Here is a 20808-nt window from a genome sequence, read left to right on the forward strand (position 1 = left end):
ATAAAGATAAAATATACAAGTTTCACAGTACTGGAAAAATAATTTTTTGCTGCTGTTCCATTCTGTTGCCTTCTTGTGATGTGGCACCTCTGAGGTTTCAAAGACTATGTCAATGGAGTGGAAGCTGTGGCAGTCTCTAACCAAGCTGGAGGGACCCAGGGGTAGACTTGAAATCACATCCCTGACACTGACTGGTGGTGGTGGTGGTGGTAACTGTAGACTGCTGTAGGGACCACCCTTGAAGGCTGCCATTTCTGACTGGGAACCTGCCTTTCTGATGAACTGCTGGCCTGGGCTGAGCCATTAACATGGCTTCACCTACTGGCCAACATGCAGCATTGCACATCTTTTCCTTACTAGGAAAAAATTATAGAATCATATGTGTAATAACTACATGCATTATCTACTACCACAACACGTAGGAAGGATCAATGTACCATAATGGGGTCCTGGAAACATTAAAATGATTTCTTACTATCAGAAATAACTGGTCCCTTTTCATATTTTAATTCACATAGTTGCCTCTTCCTTTATGAGTATTTTTTTCATCATCCAGGGGTATTGCTTTTATTTCTATTTTAACCAATGCTTTAGTGGGTGGGAGAGTTTGGAGAAATGATGTTGTTTGGCAGAATTGAATTCTCTTTGGCTTCTGAGCAAACATAAACCTCCTTGGGGTACCTCTAATTACCTCTTTTCCTTTCTTCTCATCTTTTCTTCTCCTTAGGATACGGAGAGGTACTGGATCTGGGATTTTATTGGTATAGGAAACTCCACCAGAGCAGTATATGCCTTCACTGCAATTTATAGCCTTAGATGGTTAGTGATTCAGGGCCCTGAGAGGTTAAGTGATTTTCCAGGGACGTATTTGTCAGAGGTGATCCTGAAGTCGGGTCTTAGGAGCTCTGGAACCAGCTCTTTATTTCCTACAAAATGCTGCCTGTCTTCTTCTTCTTCTTCTTGTTTATTGACTCATGTCTGAGTCTCAATGACTCCGTTTGGGATTTTCTTGACAAAGACACTGGAGTGGTTTGCCATTTCCTTCTCCAGGTGATTTTACAGATGAGGAAACAAGTAAACAGGGTTAAGTAACTTGCCCAGGGTCACATAGCTGGTAAATATCTGAGGCCCTATTTGAACTCAGGAAGATGAGTGTTTCTGACTTCCAGGTCCAGCACTCTATCCACTACACCACCTAGCTGCCCCACTGCCTGTCTTACGTCTCCTTAGTGACCTCCTTTTTTCTTCATCATATCTCAGAGTGATCACTTCAGAAGTTCTGATTAGAGATAGTTGAGGGGAAGGCACTTAATTCTTTTTTCTTTACCTCAAGTCTTATATTTAGAACATATTGCTAACTTGCCTCAGAAGGGTTCTATGAAAATTAATGCCTTTTTTTAGTTGCTAAATTGAAAGTATCTTGAGTTCTTGAGTGGAAGGTGATATTGAAAGTGTTAAATGATTTGAAAAGCATCGTGAAAGCATGATTTCTGAGATGTGAAAGGCCTAGGAAATGTTCCCTAGGCTGTCATGAGGCAAGGGATTGAGCAGGGGGAATTGTCTCCCATTCCCAGAGATGATTGTTTATGTCTTTCCTGCCAGGAAAAGATTATAGAAATTATATGGATAATATGTATAAGCATTATCTATTTCCCTAACACTCAGGGAGTCAGATGAAATGATTGAGAGAAGGGAATCCATTTTTACCCCCAATTCCTATTCAACTTAAAAGTGCCAGTGACTATGATAAAAAAAAAAGCCCTTCGATTTTATAAGAAGAAGAAGACTTCTGGTACTGCCACGATCTGCGTTCTTATGTTTGCCTTGCAAAAATGTTAGTTTTGAAGAATTTAAAGTTGGTAATCTAGTGCCTAAAAGATTAAAGATTCTTATATTTCTTGTCACACATCTTACCATTATAAGTCTTTGAAATGAAGTGAGTTTCTCCCAGGGGAAGATTATTTCACAAGACTCTGGTTCTTCTAAATCATTTTCTGGATTAAGATTTAGAAGAGAAAATTGAGATGAAAGGACCAATCATTTAAGTCATTAAGATAAGACATTGTAAGAGTAAGTTCTTTTAAAAAAATTTTGAGTCATACAATTTTAAAATTTAGTAACTTTAAAATTAAGCTTTAGCTTCTCCTTCTATTTCTTCTGTATTCACTCCTTATTACTGTTCTCTATAAAGTATTCCTTGCTTGAGAGCTTGGGGGAATGATTGACATGCTTTGCCTACTTCCTGCTGATATGGAAAGCTATGACTCCCGGGTATTATAATCAGTTGACACGCTGTTTCTATAAACCTTGGGATGAGGGAAGTCTCTCAGAAAAAAAAAAGTCATTATTATGTGAGGAAGTTGGGAAATTTCTTACAATAATTGTAAAAACTCATTTATATAATGCCGTAAGGTCAATGGGAAGCAACTGGCATACTGAATAGAAAGGACTTTGGATCCAGGGAGACCTGGGTTGAAGACCCAACTGTAACAAACTGTCTAGGTGACCTCTAAGGGCCCCAGGCAAATTTCTAAGACTATGAGTTATGTAACAGTTGTTAATCTGCCTCTAGTTGATCTGCAGGACTCTCTGTCATCATTCTTCAATAGGCAGCTGCAGACATTCACCATCTTCAACCCCTGATTTGACTGGGTGGAATGGTACTCTCTTCAATTGAAGTGTTATAGAACTCTTTTCCAATGGAATGTGTTCTTTCTGCTAAGCTAGGGGTTGGCAAACTACGGCCCATGGGCCAAATTTGTCTGCTTTCTGTTTTTATATAGCCCCATGAGCTAACAATGGTTTTCACATTTTAAAATAAAGTTTTATTAGAACACAGCCACAATCATTTATTTACATATTGTTTGTAGCTGCTTTCATCTAAAGTAGCAGAGTTGAGCAGCACTACAAATTGCAATGACAGTTATAATTCAACAGTGTTTTGGGTGCCATATGTATTTCTGTGCTGCAATATTTTATTATTTATTTATTTTTATTACAAGTGCGTACCCATCATATCAAAGCAGGAAAAGAACGGGAGAAGTTATTATGATTTTTTTCAGCACAAGGATGGGATTGAAATTTTTCTTAATGAGAAGAACCACCCTCAACTACTAGTACTAAACACTACATAGCTTTGAAAATTAACTTATAGTATAGACTTGATAACAATTTTTAATTTCATCTAAAATCAAGCGAAAACAGCACTTATGTATGGAAAACCTATACTGTAGTGATGTCAATTGGTGATGACTATTGTTTGAATTAGAAGCAGCTTTATACACTTCCAAATGTGTCAAAAGTTCAAATGAGAAGCAAGATGTCCATTCCCACACAAATTTGCAGATGACGTATTTTCCAAGCTGAAACTACAGTTCTAGCAGAATCTTGACACGAGTGCAAAGAAATCTCCATATTTCAAAATATATTTAACTGTATAATAAGTAGTCTTACTATAACACTGACAGAAAAAGTTTGCTGACCTCTGGTCAGCAGATTAATGATTAATGATAGATTAACAGCTGTTTCACATAAAATTTTACATAAAATGAGGCGTAAATATGATCATAGGGTCACAGATTTAGACTTGGCAGGGACCTCAGAGGCCATCTAGTACAAACCCATTTTATGGATGAGGAAACTGAGGCATGAGGCAGTTAAGTGGATTGTTCGTATCAGTTGGTTCATTTTAAGTGGTCAGTTATCCTTTTCTTTTTTCTGTAGTTTGAGATGTCAACCAGCCTCAGTTTATAGCTTGAGCCTATTAATTTATGCATTAGATTTTTTTAATTTGAGAAAGATAATTTCTTACCTTCTTTTTCTCCTTTTTGTTCCTGTTGTAATTTTGGAGAAGTGTAAGGTTTGCTCATTAGAAAATATGTACGTTTATAGCTCCTAAAGTCATCCCATTGTGATTTATTTGATAAAAGAGATTGACATAAAAGAGAAAATGGTTGTAAGTGATGGCTGATGAACTGGCACTCTTTCCACCTGCATTCAGAAAGCCAGAAAAGATGCTCGGCTTTTCTGAGTTCATATAAATCTAACAATGGAAAAGAAACATGAATCTCATTAGAAAATAATGATCAAATAACTATTGATTAGAGAAATGCAAATCAAAACAACTCTGGGGTACCACATCACACCTATCAGATTGGCTAACATGACAAAACAGGAAAATGACAAATGCTGGAGAAGATGTGGGAAAATTGGAACACTAATGCATTGTTGGTGGAGTTGTGAAATGATCCAACCATTCTGGAGAGCAATTTGGAACTGTGCCCAAAGGGCTATAAAAATGTGCATACCTTTTGACCCAGCAATACCACTTCTAGGACTGTATCCCAAAGAGATCATACACTTGGGAAAAAGACCCACATGTACAAAAATACTTATAGCAGTTCTTTCTGTGATGGCCAAGAATTGGAAATTGAGGGAATGCCCATCAACTGGGGAATGGCTGACTAAGTTGTGGTGTGTGAATGTAATGGAATACTACTGGGCTATAGGAAATGATGAGCAAGCAGACTTCAGAAAAACCTGGAAGGACATACATGAACTGATACAGAGTGAAATGAGCAGAACTAGAACATTGTACACACTAACAGTCACACAGTAGGAAGTTAATACATGTTTACAGAATTGAAAATTGAATTGAATTATCAATAACCTTCCTCTGTATAATTTCTATAATTTCATCATAGTTGATTTTTAAAATTTGCTTTTAAAAAAATTTCTTTTTACAAAGTGTTCCTATTTCCCCTTGCTCCCTGGTAGTGCTTCTATGTGTGTTTCCTATTTGTCCTTTTGACAAGGACAAGAGACATAGGTCAAGAGACAGAGTTCTGGGGTTGGTATTCATTGTTGACAGCTGTCCTCAGGTTTGTCCGATTAGATTCCTGTCTCTCAGAGCCTCCTATGGATACCAAGAAAGAATACAAAGAAATGACACACTCTCTTTTTGTTGTTTTTGCCTTATATTTCATTTATGAATTCATCCAACTCCCTAAAATCTGTATGGAACTTTTTGCTACTTTTTTTCATTTATTATTTTCATCTATTCTCCATCAGCTTTTGGCTTCTCTATTCAGACTGATTCAGCATCATGCCTTACCAATAAGTGACTGTCATCTAGTGGTGAAAGAAAGCAACTATGAGCTATTCAGTGAGCGAATGTTTTGAAGGTTCAGGGATCTCACCTAATTCAAGTACTCCTTCTATCTCTGTAGTCCATCTTATAATAAGTCTTCTTTTTCTGTGTGATCTTTGTTCTCATTCTTCCACAGATCCTCCATGGAGGATCCACAGAGGCAGTTAGGTGGTGTTCTAGTGTATAGAGCATTGATCCGGAGTCGGGAAGACATGACTTCAGATTTGAATTCAAATGCTTACTAGTTATGTGACCCTGGAAAAGCTACTTAACCTCTCCTTGCCTTAGTTTTCTCATATGTAAAATGATAGTGATAATAATTACTCCTAGGGCTGTTGCGAGGATCAAATGAGATATTTGTAAAGTGCTTCATATAGTGCTTGCCACACAGTAGGTGCTACATCAGTTTTTTTGTTGATATTCAGTCGTGTCTGACTCTTCATGACCCTGTTTGGGGTTTTCTTGGCAGAGAAACTGGAGTGGTTTGCCATTTCCTTCTCTAGCTCATTTTACAAGTGAGGAAACTGAGGTGAATAGGGTTAAGTGACTTGCCCAGGGTCACACAGTTAGTACGTATCTGAGGCCAGATTTGAACTCAGGTCCTCCTGACTCTAGGCCCAGCACTCTATATACTTTGCCACCTAGCTGCCCTATATAAATGTTAGCTATTATTATATTATTATACAATCCATCCAACAATATTCTAGATTAGGTCTCTTTCTTCTAGGTTTTCCCTCCCTGCATTTTAAGGGTATCAATTGAATACTAAAATCTCTTATCCTTTACTCATTCATGTCAATCAACTGGCCTACTTTTCTAATGTAAGCTCTAGGTCTACTATGCTGGAAAAGTTTGATTATGGGTCCCAGGCAGGGGTACATGAGTACATGTTTAATAACTAGCCTTACTGGGGGAAAATGTACACAAGGTACATTTTTAAGTCTAAGCTACATCATTAACATTTTCTCTATCAATTCCTTAAATCTAGAAATCAAACAAAGAATAAATCAAGTCCTGATTTGTAGTGTTTGCCAATTTCTGAGGTATAAACTCTCAGAATGAAAATTTAACAATCAGTTCTCAGAGCTGGTAAAAGTCAGCTCCGACACATCTGTAGTCCCAGAAACAGATTGTCCGCTCTCTGAATGCCAACCTAAAAATGAAGAGGGTCATCACCAATTTGACCTCCAGGCAATCAGTTCTTTGGCCACAGCAAGATATAAATCAAAGATAAAATAAAGGAATGGCTTTCAGTCTCATAAAGTCTCTTTGCCACTTCACACTAATAGTTGTAGAGTGGTTAAAAAGGGACTGAGGTGGCTAAGAATCATTGGCTTTCCATTTTTAGAGAAACTATCCAAGGATGCATTCATTGACAGGTACTGCTGCCAATCGAAAACTATTAACACACAGAAACACTTTAAAAACTGGTTTATTATGCTCAGAAAATAGACCCACAGTATGCAAAAAACAGTGGACCCTGACAAGAAGTTTTAAGCTACTTTATATAGGTTTTGGTTACATAGGCACGATGGGTACAAAGGAGTTTTATAGAAGGCAGAAAGGGAAGGTAAAGATTTTCATGTCAAAGAGCCGATAGAAGAATGGGAAGATGTGTATTAAGTTAAAACCGGTCAGTAAACCCTGGGAGTACTTAGGTGGCTCAGCGAATAGAGCACTGTGCTAGAGTCAGGAAGACCTGTGCTCAAAACCAGCCTCAGACACTTACTAGCTGTATGACCCTGGGCAAGTCATCTAACCTCTGTTTGCCTTGACCCACTGGTGAAGGAAATGGCAAACCGCTCCACTATCTTTGCCAAGAAACTCTCCTGGACAGTATGGTCCACAAGGTCACGAGGAGTCGGACATAGTTGAACAACAACAACAACAAACAGTGAGGATATAGCTAGAATTTGTAGACTAACTACTAATACTGAAGCTGTAGTTATGTGCTTGAAATAGAGATAATAAAGCAGAGCCAGAAATTCTCTTGTCATTAACTAGTTAATCACCTGAGCTAAAGTTTGAAGTCTTAGATAAATTCTGCAAGCTCCAGTCAGTCATGTGACCTGCTGTTTTAAGCAAATGGTAGTAGTAAAGCCAAGTCAGAAAAAATCTTTACTAACACTGTACCTAGAGAAAGAATATGGTTGTTGTTTTTCTAGGGTTCTGCTTTCCAATTGAGTTTTGGGGAACGAATGGCAGAAAAGCAATATCCGTCTGCAGTTATTTTTTATTCTATGTTTAGTATAGTAAAGAAGCTAGGGCAATTGAACTCTGCTGACAAGAAGACAGCCCTCTTCCCTCCCTCTCCTTGTATTGAGTTTGCCTGTAGTCAGCACATAAAAATAGGGAGAAGCAAAACTTCTTGGCTAGTGTTTTCCAGGATGCCTGATACGCTATGGCTGTGCAGTCACGATTCCTGAAAGACAAGAGCTGAAGCCTCTTTGTGGTAGAATGGTGCAGCTTTGGAGATCCGGTGTTTTGGATGTGACGCCCTGGGTGCTTGGGTTTGTGCACACTTGTGTTGTGCGTGTCTGCAGAATTCTCATGTACTCGGCTGTGCTGTGAATTGCTGGTCCTGGGTAGGTCTACGGGAGCACAGAAGAGTTTGGACGGTGATGAATCTGGGTCACAAGGTCAGGGACAGCAGCTGCATCCTTGACAATACCTTCAGGGCTCCATGCTCTCCCCCACCCTATTTTCCTGTCAGAAGTCATGAGATCCTAGCACTAAGACTACAAACATGATAATATGATGTCAAACACCTGTAGGGCAACTGAATCAATTAAATCAATTGTTTGAATATTTCCAATTGTCAGGCTATTTGGCATTATGTAGCCAAAATGGTTAGCTGAATTTTTAGTTTTTGTCTGTCATATGTAATACATTCTTGGAAAAATTTGCTCTTAAAATAATGACCTACCTGTCCCCAGAACCTTTTGTGAGAATGTTGGGGTTCTTGTAGCATTCATTTAAAAAATGTCACTAAAATGTAACATAGACATATATTCCTGACTAGTTAAATAATTCCACATGATATTTCAATCTTATCTCTTATTAAAATACACTAAATGTGAGAATATCTTTTTGATAAGAATAAGATCTTTATTCTGTCTTTTTTTCAGTTTAGATTTTTTTTTTGGCTAGGCAATGGGGTTAAGTGACTTGCCCCGGGTCACACAGCTAGTAAGTATTATGTGTCTGAGGCTGGATTTGAACTCAGGTCCTCCTGAATCCAGGGCTGGTGTTCTATCAACTGTGCCACCTAGCTGTACCCAGTTTAGATATTTTTAAAAGGATTTTTTTTTCAAAAGAAAGAGGAAGAAAAGTCATGAAGGATAGATAGGTTTGTCTTCTGATGGTCTCCAATCCAGTACCCTCTACCTCCTCTTACCAGAAGTAGGTATTATGGCTTGCATTTTAGCATTCCAACCGAAATAACCTTAATTATAGTAGTCATTTGAAATTTGTTCATTTAAAATTGTTCACTGACTCCCTATTGTGTACAAGGCATTGAACTAGGTGCCATGGAGAATACAAAGATGAATCAGACTTGGTCTAGTCTTGCCCAGAGGAAGTTTACAGTCTGAGCTTAGTGCCATAGTCACAGTTCTTAAAGGGAGTATAAATACTAGTGATTACAAACTCCCCTTTTATGGGACTGATTCAAATACCTTCTTTACAACATTACAAAGGCTTTTAGTAAGGTCATTGTCTTTTACTTACCTTTCTTTTTTTCTTTTTTTTTTATTCATGTCTTTTGATTTATCAACATTCACTTCCATATGCTTTTGAGTTTAAAATTTTTCTCCCCCTTCCTCCCTACCACCCTCCCCAAAATGGTGCACTGATATAGGCTATACATATACATTCCTATTAAACATATTTTCACATTAGTGATGTTTAAGTAAAAATTAGAACCAATAGGAGGAACCACCAGAAAGAGGAAACAAAACTCAACAGAAGAGAAAAAAATAGCAATTCAAATTCCATAGTTGTTTCTTTGGATGTGGATAGCATTTTCCATCACGAGGCCTTTGGAGATGTCTTAGATCCTTGTATTGCTGGAAAGGGTTAAGTTTATCAATATTAGTCATCACACAACATGTCTGTTATTGTGGACAACATTCTCTTGATTCTGCTCACTTTACTTAGCATCAGACCATACAAGTCTTTCCAGGTTTTTCTGAAGTCAGCCTGTTCATCATTTCTTATAGCACAATAATATTCCATTACATTCATATACCACAACTTGCTCAGTCATTCCCCAATTGATGGGCATCCTCTCAGTTTCCAATTATTTGCCACTATGAATATTTTTGTACATGTGGGTCTTTTTCCCATTTGTATGATCTCTTTGGGATATAGACCTAGAAGTGGTATTGCTGGGTCAAAGAGTATGCACATTTTTATAGCCCTTTGGGCATAGTTACAAATTGCTCTCCAAAATGGTTGGATCATTTCACAACTCTACCAACAATGCATTAGTGTTCCAATTTTCCTACATCTTCTCCAGCATTTATAATTTTCCTGTTTTGTCATGTTGGCCAATCTGATAGGTGTGATGTGGTACCTCAGAGTTGTTTTGACTTGCATTTCTCTAATCCATAGTGATTTAGAGCATTTTTTTATATGACTATAGATGGCTTTAATTTCTTCATCTGAGAACTGCCTGTTCATATCCTTTGACCACTTATCAATTGGGGAATGACTTGTATTCTTATAAATTTGACTTAATTCTCTATATATTTTAGAAATGAGGCCCTTATCAGAGAGACTGGCTGTAAAAATTCTTTCCCAATTTTCTACCTTCCTTCTAATCTTGGTTGCATTGGCTTTGTGTGTGCAAAAACTTTTCAATTTAATGTAATCAAAGTTATCCATTTTGCTTTTCGTAATGTTCTCTATCTCCTATTTGGTCATGAATTCTTCTGTTCTCCATAGATCTGATAGGTAAACTATTCCTTGCTCTCTCAGTTTGCTTATGGTATCAGCCATTATATCTAAATCATGAATCCATTTTGACTTAATTTTGGAATATGGTGTGAGATTTTGGTCTTTGCCTAGTTTCCCAGTTTTCCCAGCAGTTTTTTTCAAAGAGTGGGTTCTTATCCCAGAAGCTAGGGTCTTTGGGTTTATCAAATAATAGATTACTATAGTCAGTGACTACTGTGTCTTGCATATTTAACCTATTCCACTGATCCACCACTCTGTTTCTGTACCAAGCAGTTTTGATGATTGCTGTTTTATAATACAATTTAAGATCTGGAATAGCTAGGCCACCTTCCCCTGCATTTCTTTTCATTAGTTCCCTTGATATTCTGGACCTTTTGTTCTTCCAAATAAATCTTGTTATTATTTTTTCTAACTCTATAAAATAATTTTTGGTAGTTTGATTGGTATGGCACTGAATAAGTAAATTAGCTTAGGTAGAGTTGTCATTTTTATTATATTAGCTCAGCCTACCCATGAGCAACTGATGTTTTTCCAATTATTTAGATCTGACTGTATTTGTGTGAAAAGTATTTTGTAATTGTGCTCATAGAGTTCCTGGGTTTGTTTTGGGAGATAGATTCCTAAATATCTTATATTGTCTACATACTTACCTTCATTTTTAATCTGGGGTAATTTCTCCTCAATATTTATTAGTAGGCTAGAGTATAAGAAGATGTTCCATTCTTCCTCGGGCAAACATTCTGTACTATTTAGGATTTGAGATCCATCACAATTATTTTGCAAGATTAAGGTGCAAAGCCGGAAGGAGAAGCAAAGTTTGTTTTCATTAAACAGTGCTGAGGAAACGACCTGGTGGAAAAAGGCAACTGTAGGACCAACAGAGCCAATAAAAGGCATTTGAAAATTCACAGACACAGACACAGACACAGAGTCTTACCTTATAAATGCTTTCTGTTAATACCTCGACTAAATCTGCAATATAATTATTAAAGCCATCTCTGTCCTTCAGAGGGTCAGGCTTATTGTCTTGGTACTTCCGCAGTTTCTCAAATACTTGCACGTTTCTTAAAACTGAAGCAAACTGAGCTGTTTCTTCAACATCATCAGATTTGTAGGTTACAGACATCACAAACATCTCCCGGAACCAGTCTAGAGAAAATTGGTACATATAGTTGATCTGTGCCAGATCTGCTACTAAAAAATATAGCAAGGCACCTCGCGTTGCAATGGGAAGATAGTTTTTGCGGGTCATCTGAAATTCACTTTCAGTTTTTTCTGCTGCCTTGATGCGTTCTGAAACTTCGGTGGATGTCAGTTTGGATTTTTTTAAATTATCTATAATGGCTTCATCATCTAATATACATCCTAAAGGAAAGTAAAAAGTTGATTTCAATGAAAATCATGGTTTTATTAGACTGTTTTCTCTTTCTGTATTTTTCATGTAGGAATTTTTGTATTAATTAAAAAATACATCTTTGTTCATATCTTTTGCTTTTACATTACCTAAATTTCTACAAGAATCCCTTGACTTCACCCCATATAACAAATCACTCCATATAACAAATAGTATTTTAAAGCAAAAGAAAAGGGAAAATAAAACCTCAGCAAAATTGATCAATAGATTGAAAAAAATCTAAAAATATTTGCAAGTCTGCAAAGGGTGAGAGGAAATATCTTCTCATATATACTCCTTGGGGTTATGCTTGTTCTTTGTAATTCTGTTACATTTAAGTTTTTAAAATGTTTTTATTGATATCTTTTTTTACATTACCATACCCCTAGTATTCTTCCTCTTCCCAGAGATTCACCCTATATAATAATATTAGTTTTAAAAGACCCCCAAGGAAAAAGAAAAAAATTAGCAAAACTAATCGATACAATAAAAAATGTGAAAATATGTGTAATGTACTATACTCATGGACTTCCCACTTCTGCAAAGCGATAGGGTGAGAGTATCTTCTCATCTCTCTTTTTTGTAGCCATATTTGTACTTTTTATTTCTGCAACATTCACTTGTGATTTGTCAGTAGTCCTTTCTGTTTACATTGTTGTGGTCAGTGTATGCGTTGTTTTCCTGCCTCTGCTTCCTTCACTCTGCAACAGTTCATGTAGATTTTGCCATGCTTCTCTGTAGTCACCATATTTGTTATTTCTTATAGTGCTGTAATATGCCATTATATCTTTTTACAACCCCAGTGCTTAGCACAGTGCCTGGCATATAATAGGCATTAATAAATATTTATTAACTCACTGTTGACTATATTCACATGTAGGGTAGCTAGATGGAAGTCTACGCCTGGAGTCAGAAAGACCTGAATTCAAATCTGGCCTTAAATACCTATTAGCTGTGTGACCGGGACAAGTTACTTAACCTCCCATTTCCCTCAGTTTCCTCATTTATAAAATGAACTAGAGAAAGAAATGACAAACTACTCCAGTTTTTTTTTGCCAAGAAAACTCCAAATGGGGTTATGAAGAGTCAGACATGACTGAAACAACTGAACAACAATAAATATTCATGTATGACAATTTGTTTAGCCTTTTCCCAATTGATGGACATCTATTTTGTTTCCAATTCTTTGCTATCACAAAAAGTGCTGAAATAAAGATGTTGGTGTATATAGAAACTTTCTTCTTATCAGTGGTCTCCTTGGGGTAGATGCCTAGTAGAGAATCTCTAGGTCAAAGGGTACAGACATCTTAGCTATGTTATTTGGATAATTCCAAATTAGACAATTTCCAAAATGTTCATACTATTATTCAATATCACACTAGAAATGCTAGCTATAGCAGTAACACAAGAAAAAGAAATGAAAGGAATAAGCACAGGCAATGAAAAAACAAAACTATCACTTTTATAGATAATATGATGGTAGATTTAGAGAACCCTAGAAAGTTAACTAACAAACTAGCTGAAACAGCTAACATCTTTAGCAAAGTTGAAGGATGTAAAATAAACACACATACATCATTGGCATTTCCATATATTATGAACAAAATCCAGCAGTGAAGGATAGAAAGAGAAATTCCATTTAAAGTAACTACAGACAGAATAAAATACTTGGGAATCTACCTGTCAAGACACACACAGGAACTGTATGAACACAGCTACAAAACACTCTTTACATAAAGAAAGACAGGTCTAAATAATTGGAGAAATATTAATTGTCCATGAATAGGTTGAGCCAATATAATAAACATGACAGTACTAACTAAATTAATTTACTTATTCAGTGCCACATTAATCAAACTACCAAGTAATTACTTTGTAGAACTAGAAAAAATAATAAAATTTTCGAGGAATAAAAGTCAAGAATGTCAAGGCAATCATGAAAAAAAAGAGCAAAGGAAGGCAATCTCAAACTATCCTTCAAAGCAGTTATCATCAAGACAATCTGGTATTGGATAAGAAACAGAATGGTTAATCAATGGACTGGATTAGATACACAATGTACAGAGGCAAATGTACACAGTAACCTAATGTTTCATAAACCCAAAGATCTAAGCTACTAGGGCAATAATTTGCTATTTTAAAAAAATTATTTGGAAAACTGAAAAGTAGTTTGGCAGAAAATTGGGCACAGACCAACATCTCACACCATATGCCAAGATAAGCTCAAAATGGATACATGATTTAGATATAAAGCATGATATCATAAGCAAATTAGGGGAGCATGGAAGAAATTACCTATAACATCTATGCATAAAGGAAGAGTTCTTATCCAAACAAGAGACAGATTGACAAGAGGTAAAATGGATAATTTTGAATACATAAAATTAAAAAAGTTTTCACACAAACAAAATCACTGTAGCCAAAATTAGAAGAAAAGCAGGAATCTTGGGGAAAAAATTTACAGCAAGTTTCTCTGATAAAGGTCTTATTTCTCAAATATATAGAGAACTGATGCCTATCAATTGGGGAATGGCTGAACAAGTTGTGGTATATGATTATAATGAAATATTACTGTGCTATAAAAATGATGAGTAGATTGATTTCAGAAAAACCTGGAAAGAGTATATGAACTGATGCAAAGTGAATTGAGCAGCATCAGGAGAACATTGCACTCAGTAACAGCAATAAAATATGATGATCACCTGTGAATGACTTAGCTATTTTTAGCAACACAATGACCCAAGACAATTCCAGAGGACCATGATGAAAAATGCTATCTACCTCCAGAGAAAGAACTGATGGAGTTTGAATGTAGATTAAGGTATACTATTTTTCACTTTCTGTGAAAAATTTTCATTTTCTTTTTTGTGTTTTTTTCCTTTGAGTCTGTGTCTTCTTTCACAACATGACTGCTGTGGTAATATGTTTTCCATGATTGAACTTGCATAACCTATATCCAATTGTTTACCATTTTAGGAAGGGAGAGGTGAAAGAGAATTAAGGACATACATGTTGTTTTATTTTTGTTCCCAATCAATGTCAAAGGGCTCAGAAGAAAAAGGCAGGTTTGGGAAATGAACAGCTGGTTAAGAAGATGGTGGCTGGGAAAGGAATTTGGATTTATGGACCACAACTTAAATGTAAGGGACGGAGTGTGACTAATACACCCAGAATCCAGGGGCATTGATTAATTAGTTACTTTAATTAATTAGTTAATACACCCCCTGGACCATTACCGCTGAATGTGACTGGTCTAACTGCTCTACTGTTGGACGACCGCTTTGCAGGCTGGACCAGGCAGAGCATTTGGCCACTGGACTTGAGAGAGGACTTCTCTGCTGGACAGGTTGATGTGGTAGTCTTGAGCTTGCTCTTTTTTTGAGTATCTACAATCCTTTTCCATATTATGCCACTGGCTCTGTTGGGTGGTAGAGTCCTCTGAATAACTGTAGCATCACCATGATTTCTTTCAGCTGGAGTGTGACGATACTCTTTTAGGTAGGGCAATGATGCTTAGCTTAGGATATGTAGAAGTTTCTTTTCTTGAGTCCCTCAGAGCCTCACCTCTAAACTTGTTTGTTAATTCCAGGAAGAAGATGTGAGAAGCTTACATGATGCCTTAGAGTAGCGTTTGACAAACTATGGGCTCCAGGATAAATCCAGCCTGCTGCTTATTTTTTAAAATTTGTTTTTAAATAGTCTGTAAGCTGGAGTGTACAGGTATTTAGGAAAGACTAGTACCTTTGGTGTGAGGGCTACTGAACCCTTTTCAGGGCTGCTTTCCATCTTTGGTGTCCACCTGATTCACTGAACTCTCACCTGAGGCTCCAAGAAGCTGTAGCATATGCTACATGTAGTAGGTGCAGTGGCCACACCCCTATAAACCTTTTCGGCAGGTGGGCAGATTGAAGGTAACCAAGGGGTCTCAAAGTTCTGGGTCCAGAGATGTATACATAGATAATGTGGTTGATGCACACATTGCCAGAGCTCGCTTAGTGTTTGGGAGGCTCCAAAGGAAAGTGTGGGAGAGATGAGATAGGTTGCCTACTGAACTGAAGGTGTACAGAGCTGTTGTGCTAACCTCATTGTTGTATGCCTTGAAACTTGGAAAGTCTACCAGCACCATGCCAGGAAACTGAATCACTTCCATCTGAATTGTCTTACGAAGATTCTGAAGATCACTTGACAAGATAAGGTACTGGACATCGAGGTCCTTTCTTCAGCTGAACTGCCAAGCATTTAAACTCTACTGTAGAGAGCACAATTCTGAGGGGCTAGGCACGTTGTTTGAATGCCAAATGTATGTTTGCCTTCACATACGACAAGTACTCACCTGGAGGTCAGAAGAAGCTATACAAAGACACTTTCAAGTTCTCTTTGAAGAACTTTGGAATCAGTTGTGAGACAGAGGCATGGTACTACTTCACATGGCATGTCCACATCAAAGAAAGCACTGTGCTGTATGAGCAAAGCGGAATTGCAGAAGCTCAAAAGAAAGGTGAGATGTGCAAATTTGGAGACATCTCCACTCCAAATATTCATGTAGACTATTTGTGCCTGACCTGTGGTAGAGCCTTTCAAGCTTGTGTTGGTCTGATCAGCTACAGGCAGACACATCGTACCTCAACCCCAATGTAGTGATGTCATCTTGGTTCTCTTCAAGCATGAAGGACAACAGTCTATGAGCTAAGAATGGTTTTTATATTTTAAAATAATTGGAAAAAAACAAAAGAATAATAATATTTTGTGATGTGAAAATTTTGTGAAATTTAAACTTCAGTGTCCATAAATTTTTTTTTTATTATAACACAGCCACATTCACTTGTTTATTATTTGCTTTCTCCTTATGGCACAGCAGAGCTGACATAACTTGAAGATATTGCAGGTTTGGTTCCAGACCACAGCAATAAAACAGATATTACAATAAAGTGGGTCATATGGATTTTTTGGTATCCCAACGCATATAAAAATTTATGATTATACTATAGTGTAGTTTATTAAGTGTGCAATCGTGTAATGTCTAAAAAAAGTACAGATCTTAATTAAAAATTGTTGTTGCTGTCCTTCATTTTCGAAGAGGACCAAAATGACATCACTATGTTAGAGTCAAGTTTTAGTGTCTGACTGTGGCTGATCAGAACAATTCGAGCTCAGAAAGTTCTACCGTAAGTCGGGCACAAATAGTCCAGGGTGGACCTTTGGGGTGTATTCTTTAAGTTTGCATATTTTGCGTTTCTCTTGAGCTGTTTCAATTCTGCTTTGCTCATAGAGCACAGCTCCTTTTCTGACGTGGGCACGCCATACTGAGCAGTCCTGTGCCACTGTCTCTCATGTCACACAATCAATTCCAAAGTTCTTAAGAGAGACCTTGGGAGTGTCCTTGTATTGCTTCTTCTGACCACCATGTGAACACTTGCCCTGTGTGAGTTCTCCATAAAATAGTCTTTTTGGCAAGCATTCGTTTGCATTCAAACAATGTGGCCAGCCCATCAGAGTTGCGCTCTCTGAAGCAAAGTTTGAATGCTTGGCAGTTTAGTTCGAGAGAGTAACTCAGTGTCTGATATCTTATTCTGCCAGGTGATCTTCAGAATCTTCCTAAGATAATTCAGATGGAAGTGATTCAGTTTCCTGGCAGGGTGCTGGTACACTGTCCAGGTTTCACAGGCATACAACAATGAGATCAGCACAATGGCTCAGTAGACCTTCAGTTTGGTATTCATTCTAATGTGTCTTCTCTCCAATACCTTTCTTCAGAGCCTCCCAAACACTGAACCAGCTCTGGCAATGCGTGCATCAACCTCTTTATCAATGTGTACATCCTTAGTGGACTACCAAGCAAGGTAAGCGAACTTATCCACAGCATTCAAAACTTTTCCATTTGCTGTTAACTGATGGTTTCACGTATGGATGGTGTGGTGGTAGCTGATGGAGCACCCGTGTTTTCTTGGTGTTAATTATTAGGCCAAAATTAGCACAAGTAGCAGAGAATCAATCCATACTTTTTTTTTTTTTCATGAGACAATTAGGGTTAAGTGACTTGCCCAGAGTCACACAGCTAGGAAGTATTTATTATGTGTCTGAGGCCGGATTTGAACTCAGGTCCTCCTGACTCCCGGGCCAGTGCTCTATCCACTGCACCACCTAGCTGCCCCCATACTTTGTTGCATCTTAGCTTCAGAGGCTGCACTGAGTGCACAATCATCTGCAAACAGAAAATCATGCACCAACACTCCCTCCACTTTCGTCTTGGCTTGTAGTCTTTTCAAGTTGAAGAATTTATCAACAGCGTGGTACCTGTCCTTGATGCCATTTGACAACATGGTTGAAAACATCGTGCTGAAAAGCATGGGAGCAAGCAAACAGCCTTGTTTCACTCCATTGATGACTGGAAAAGCACAAGAGCACTGTCTATTATCCAGAACTCGGGCAAGCATGCCGTCATGAAATTGACGTACAGTGCTGATTAACTTGTCCAGGCAACCAAATTTTGACATAATTTTCCTTAAGTCCTCATGACTGACAGTATCAAAGGTCTTAGATCTACCAATGTTGTATACGGACCTTTGTTCTGCTCCTGGCATTTCTCCTGGAGTTACCATGTGAAAATACTTCATTGCTAAAAAATACTAACCATCATATGGGACTTCAGTGAGTCCTAATCTTTTTGCCGGTGGAGGATTTTGGCTTGATATTGATGGCTGCTGACTGATCAGGGTGGTGGTTCCTGAAGGTTGGGGTAGCTGTGGCAACTTCTTAAAGTAGGACAATAAAGAAGTTTGCCACATCGATTGACTCTTCCTTTCATGAAAGATTTCTCTGCAGCATGTGATGCTGTTTGGTAGCATTTTACCCACAGTAAAACTTCTTTAAAAATCGGAGTCAGTCCTCTCAAACCCTGCCCCTGCTTTATCAGCTGAGTTTATGCAATATTCTTCAATATTGTCATGTCTCAGGGAATAGATAGGTTTGAGGAGAAGAAGAGAGATGGGAGAGTGGCCAGTTGGTGGAACAGTCAGAACAACATCACATTTATCCATTAAGTTTGCTGTCTTATATAGGTGTGGTTTGGGCACCCCAAAACAATGACAATAGTAGTATCAAAAGTCACTGATCACAGAGCACCGTAACAGTGGAATAATAATGAAAAGCTTGAAATATTGCAAGAATTACCAAAATGTGACACAGAGACACGATGTGAGCACATACTGTTGGAAAAATGGTGACAATAGACTTGCTTGACACAGGGTTGCCAAAAACCTTCAGTTTGTTAAAAAAAAAAAGCAATATTTGCTAAGTGCGATAAAATGAAGTATGCCTGTAGCTGCTACAGAGACCGCATGTGACCTTCTTGTCACTTTGCTGTACTGTGTGCCACTCTACCATGGTGTCATGCATATTGCTGTACTGCAATTGAATTTTTATTACCAGGGCATATGTCAAAACAAGAAAAGAAGAAAGAGAAAGAAAAGTTCAGAGATGATTTTTTTTTTAACTTGAGGCAAAGAATGAAATTTTTCTGAATGAGAACTGCCCTCAACTGCTAGTTTTGAACACTGTATGGCTTTGAAAATTAGCTTTTGCTCTGACTTGATAATGTTTCTTAACAAATTTAACTTAACATTCTGAGGCAAAAGAATGCTTATGTGCAAAACTTATTCTGTGGCAGGGGGCAGCTAGGTGGTGCAGTGGATAGAGCACCAACCCCGGGAGTCAGGAGGAAGGACCTGAGTTCAAATTTGGCCTCAGACACTTGGCACTTACTAGCTCTGTGACCCTGGGCAAGTCACTTAACCCCATTGCCTAGCCCCCTCCCCCCCAAAAAAACCTTATTCTGTGGTGAAGTCAATTCTGTGACTATTAATGTTGTTCAGACCACAAGTAATGCCAAGTTGCCTTATACATACCCCATGCTGTTAACAGTTAAAACCAGAAACAAGATCTTCATTCCTGCACAAATTTGTACTGGATATATTTTCTGAGCTCAAACTATACAGTGTTTTTTGGACCCTGATACTAGTGCAAAGACATGTCCATATTTCAAAACTGATTTAACTATGTAATCAGGGAGCTTCTATCTCACCTTCAATTGGTAGTGATTAATTTGCAATGGAATGACGTGCTAAAAGGCAAATATCAAGAGAAGAATCTAATATAACTCTACAAATGTTTTCTAGGCAATAAATATGCTCAATTAAAATTATATACTGATATCGTATCTGGCAGTACCTATCTGTGAAAAGACATTTTCAAAGATGAAATATGTAAAATTCTCATTACAGATCGGCATTAACAGATGAACATCTGCAATCTATTTTGATGATAGGGAACACTAACTAATTAAGTGAAATGTTATTCCCCCCCCCCGCCAAAGAAGTCTATTTTCCCATTAGTAGACTTGCATTATAAAATTGTCCTCAATTAACATTATTATATTTTAAATTTTGTCAATAAAATCCCTATCCCTAGATATGTCATATTGCTTCCACAACAGTTTTCAAATGTGAAAACTGAAATACATAGGAAACCAACTATATTGAAATGAAGATGTGTTTTTTTTTTCCCATTCAAGTTCATGGACTTCTTGAAATCTATCCATAAACCCTTTGGAGGCCCATGGACCCATGGACCCCAAGCTAAGAACCCCTGCTTTAATGATTTTTAATTCTACCTCCGTAAGTGTCAGATCTTCCTTAATTTTATAATTTCTCTTGTTAACAACATTGATGAGGAATGCATGACCCTCACCTTTTTTTCCCAAATGAATTTGGGTATCTATTTCTTGAGGGGGGGGAGATGATGAGATTAGCTGAAGTCTTTCTGGCAATGATGAGGAAAGCAGAGGCCTCTATGCCCTAGATAAATAGACTGGTCAATGAGACAATGAGGTTCAAATAAGGTAGGCAATGAAATATTGTAACTAAGGGGACCCTCTGCCCTGGGCAAATGAGCTGAACACTGGAATAATGATGTGCCTAGATATGTGTAAAACTCTAACACCCCTTGCCTGCATATCCCTGATTACCTCATCCCCCTGCCGACAGGGCACATTTCCTCTATAAGAATCCCAAGCTTCTCCAAGCTAGTGGCCATCTCCCTTAAGGAGTTGCCTCCCTTAAGCTGCTGCCTCCCTTAAGGAGCTGCTTCCCTTGTGGGGCTGCTACCTCCCTTAAGGAGGAGCCTGCTGGGTATGTTACCTAGAATAAAATGCCTTTACTTGATTTGGAGAGAGCCTAAGAGAATTCTTTTGAGACAACACCATAACACACACACACACACACACACACACACACACACACACACACACACA

The 20808-nt window shown here is 37.8% G+C and overlaps 1 protein-coding gene across 1 annotated transcript in view; it reads right to left on the reverse strand.

The window, feature by feature from the left end:
* Window positions 1-20808, reverse strand: part of LOC114049472 (dynein heavy chain 14, axonemal-like) — a 343809-nt gene that overhangs the window by 52704 nt on the left and 270297 nt on the right. The window contains exons 70-73 of the mRNA XM_027870712.1: window positions 11046-11473; window positions 10759-10957; window positions 3844-4042; window positions 1915-2008 (exon numbers count right to left, since the gene is read on the reverse strand). Coding sequence (XP_027726513.1) covers window positions 1915-2008; window positions 3844-4042; window positions 10759-10957; window positions 11046-11473 — 920 coding nt within the window. The remainder of the gene's footprint in view (window positions 1-1914; window positions 2009-3843; window positions 4043-10758; window positions 10958-11045; window positions 11474-20808) is intronic.

Source organism: Vombatus ursinus, unplaced genomic scaffold (genome assembly GCF_900497805.2).
Source record: "Vombatus ursinus unplaced genomic scaffold, bare-nosed wombat genome assembly UNPS02014798.1, whole genome shotgun sequence".
NCBI classification, from domain to species: Eukaryota; Metazoa; Chordata; class Mammalia; order Diprotodontia; family Vombatidae; genus Vombatus; species Vombatus ursinus.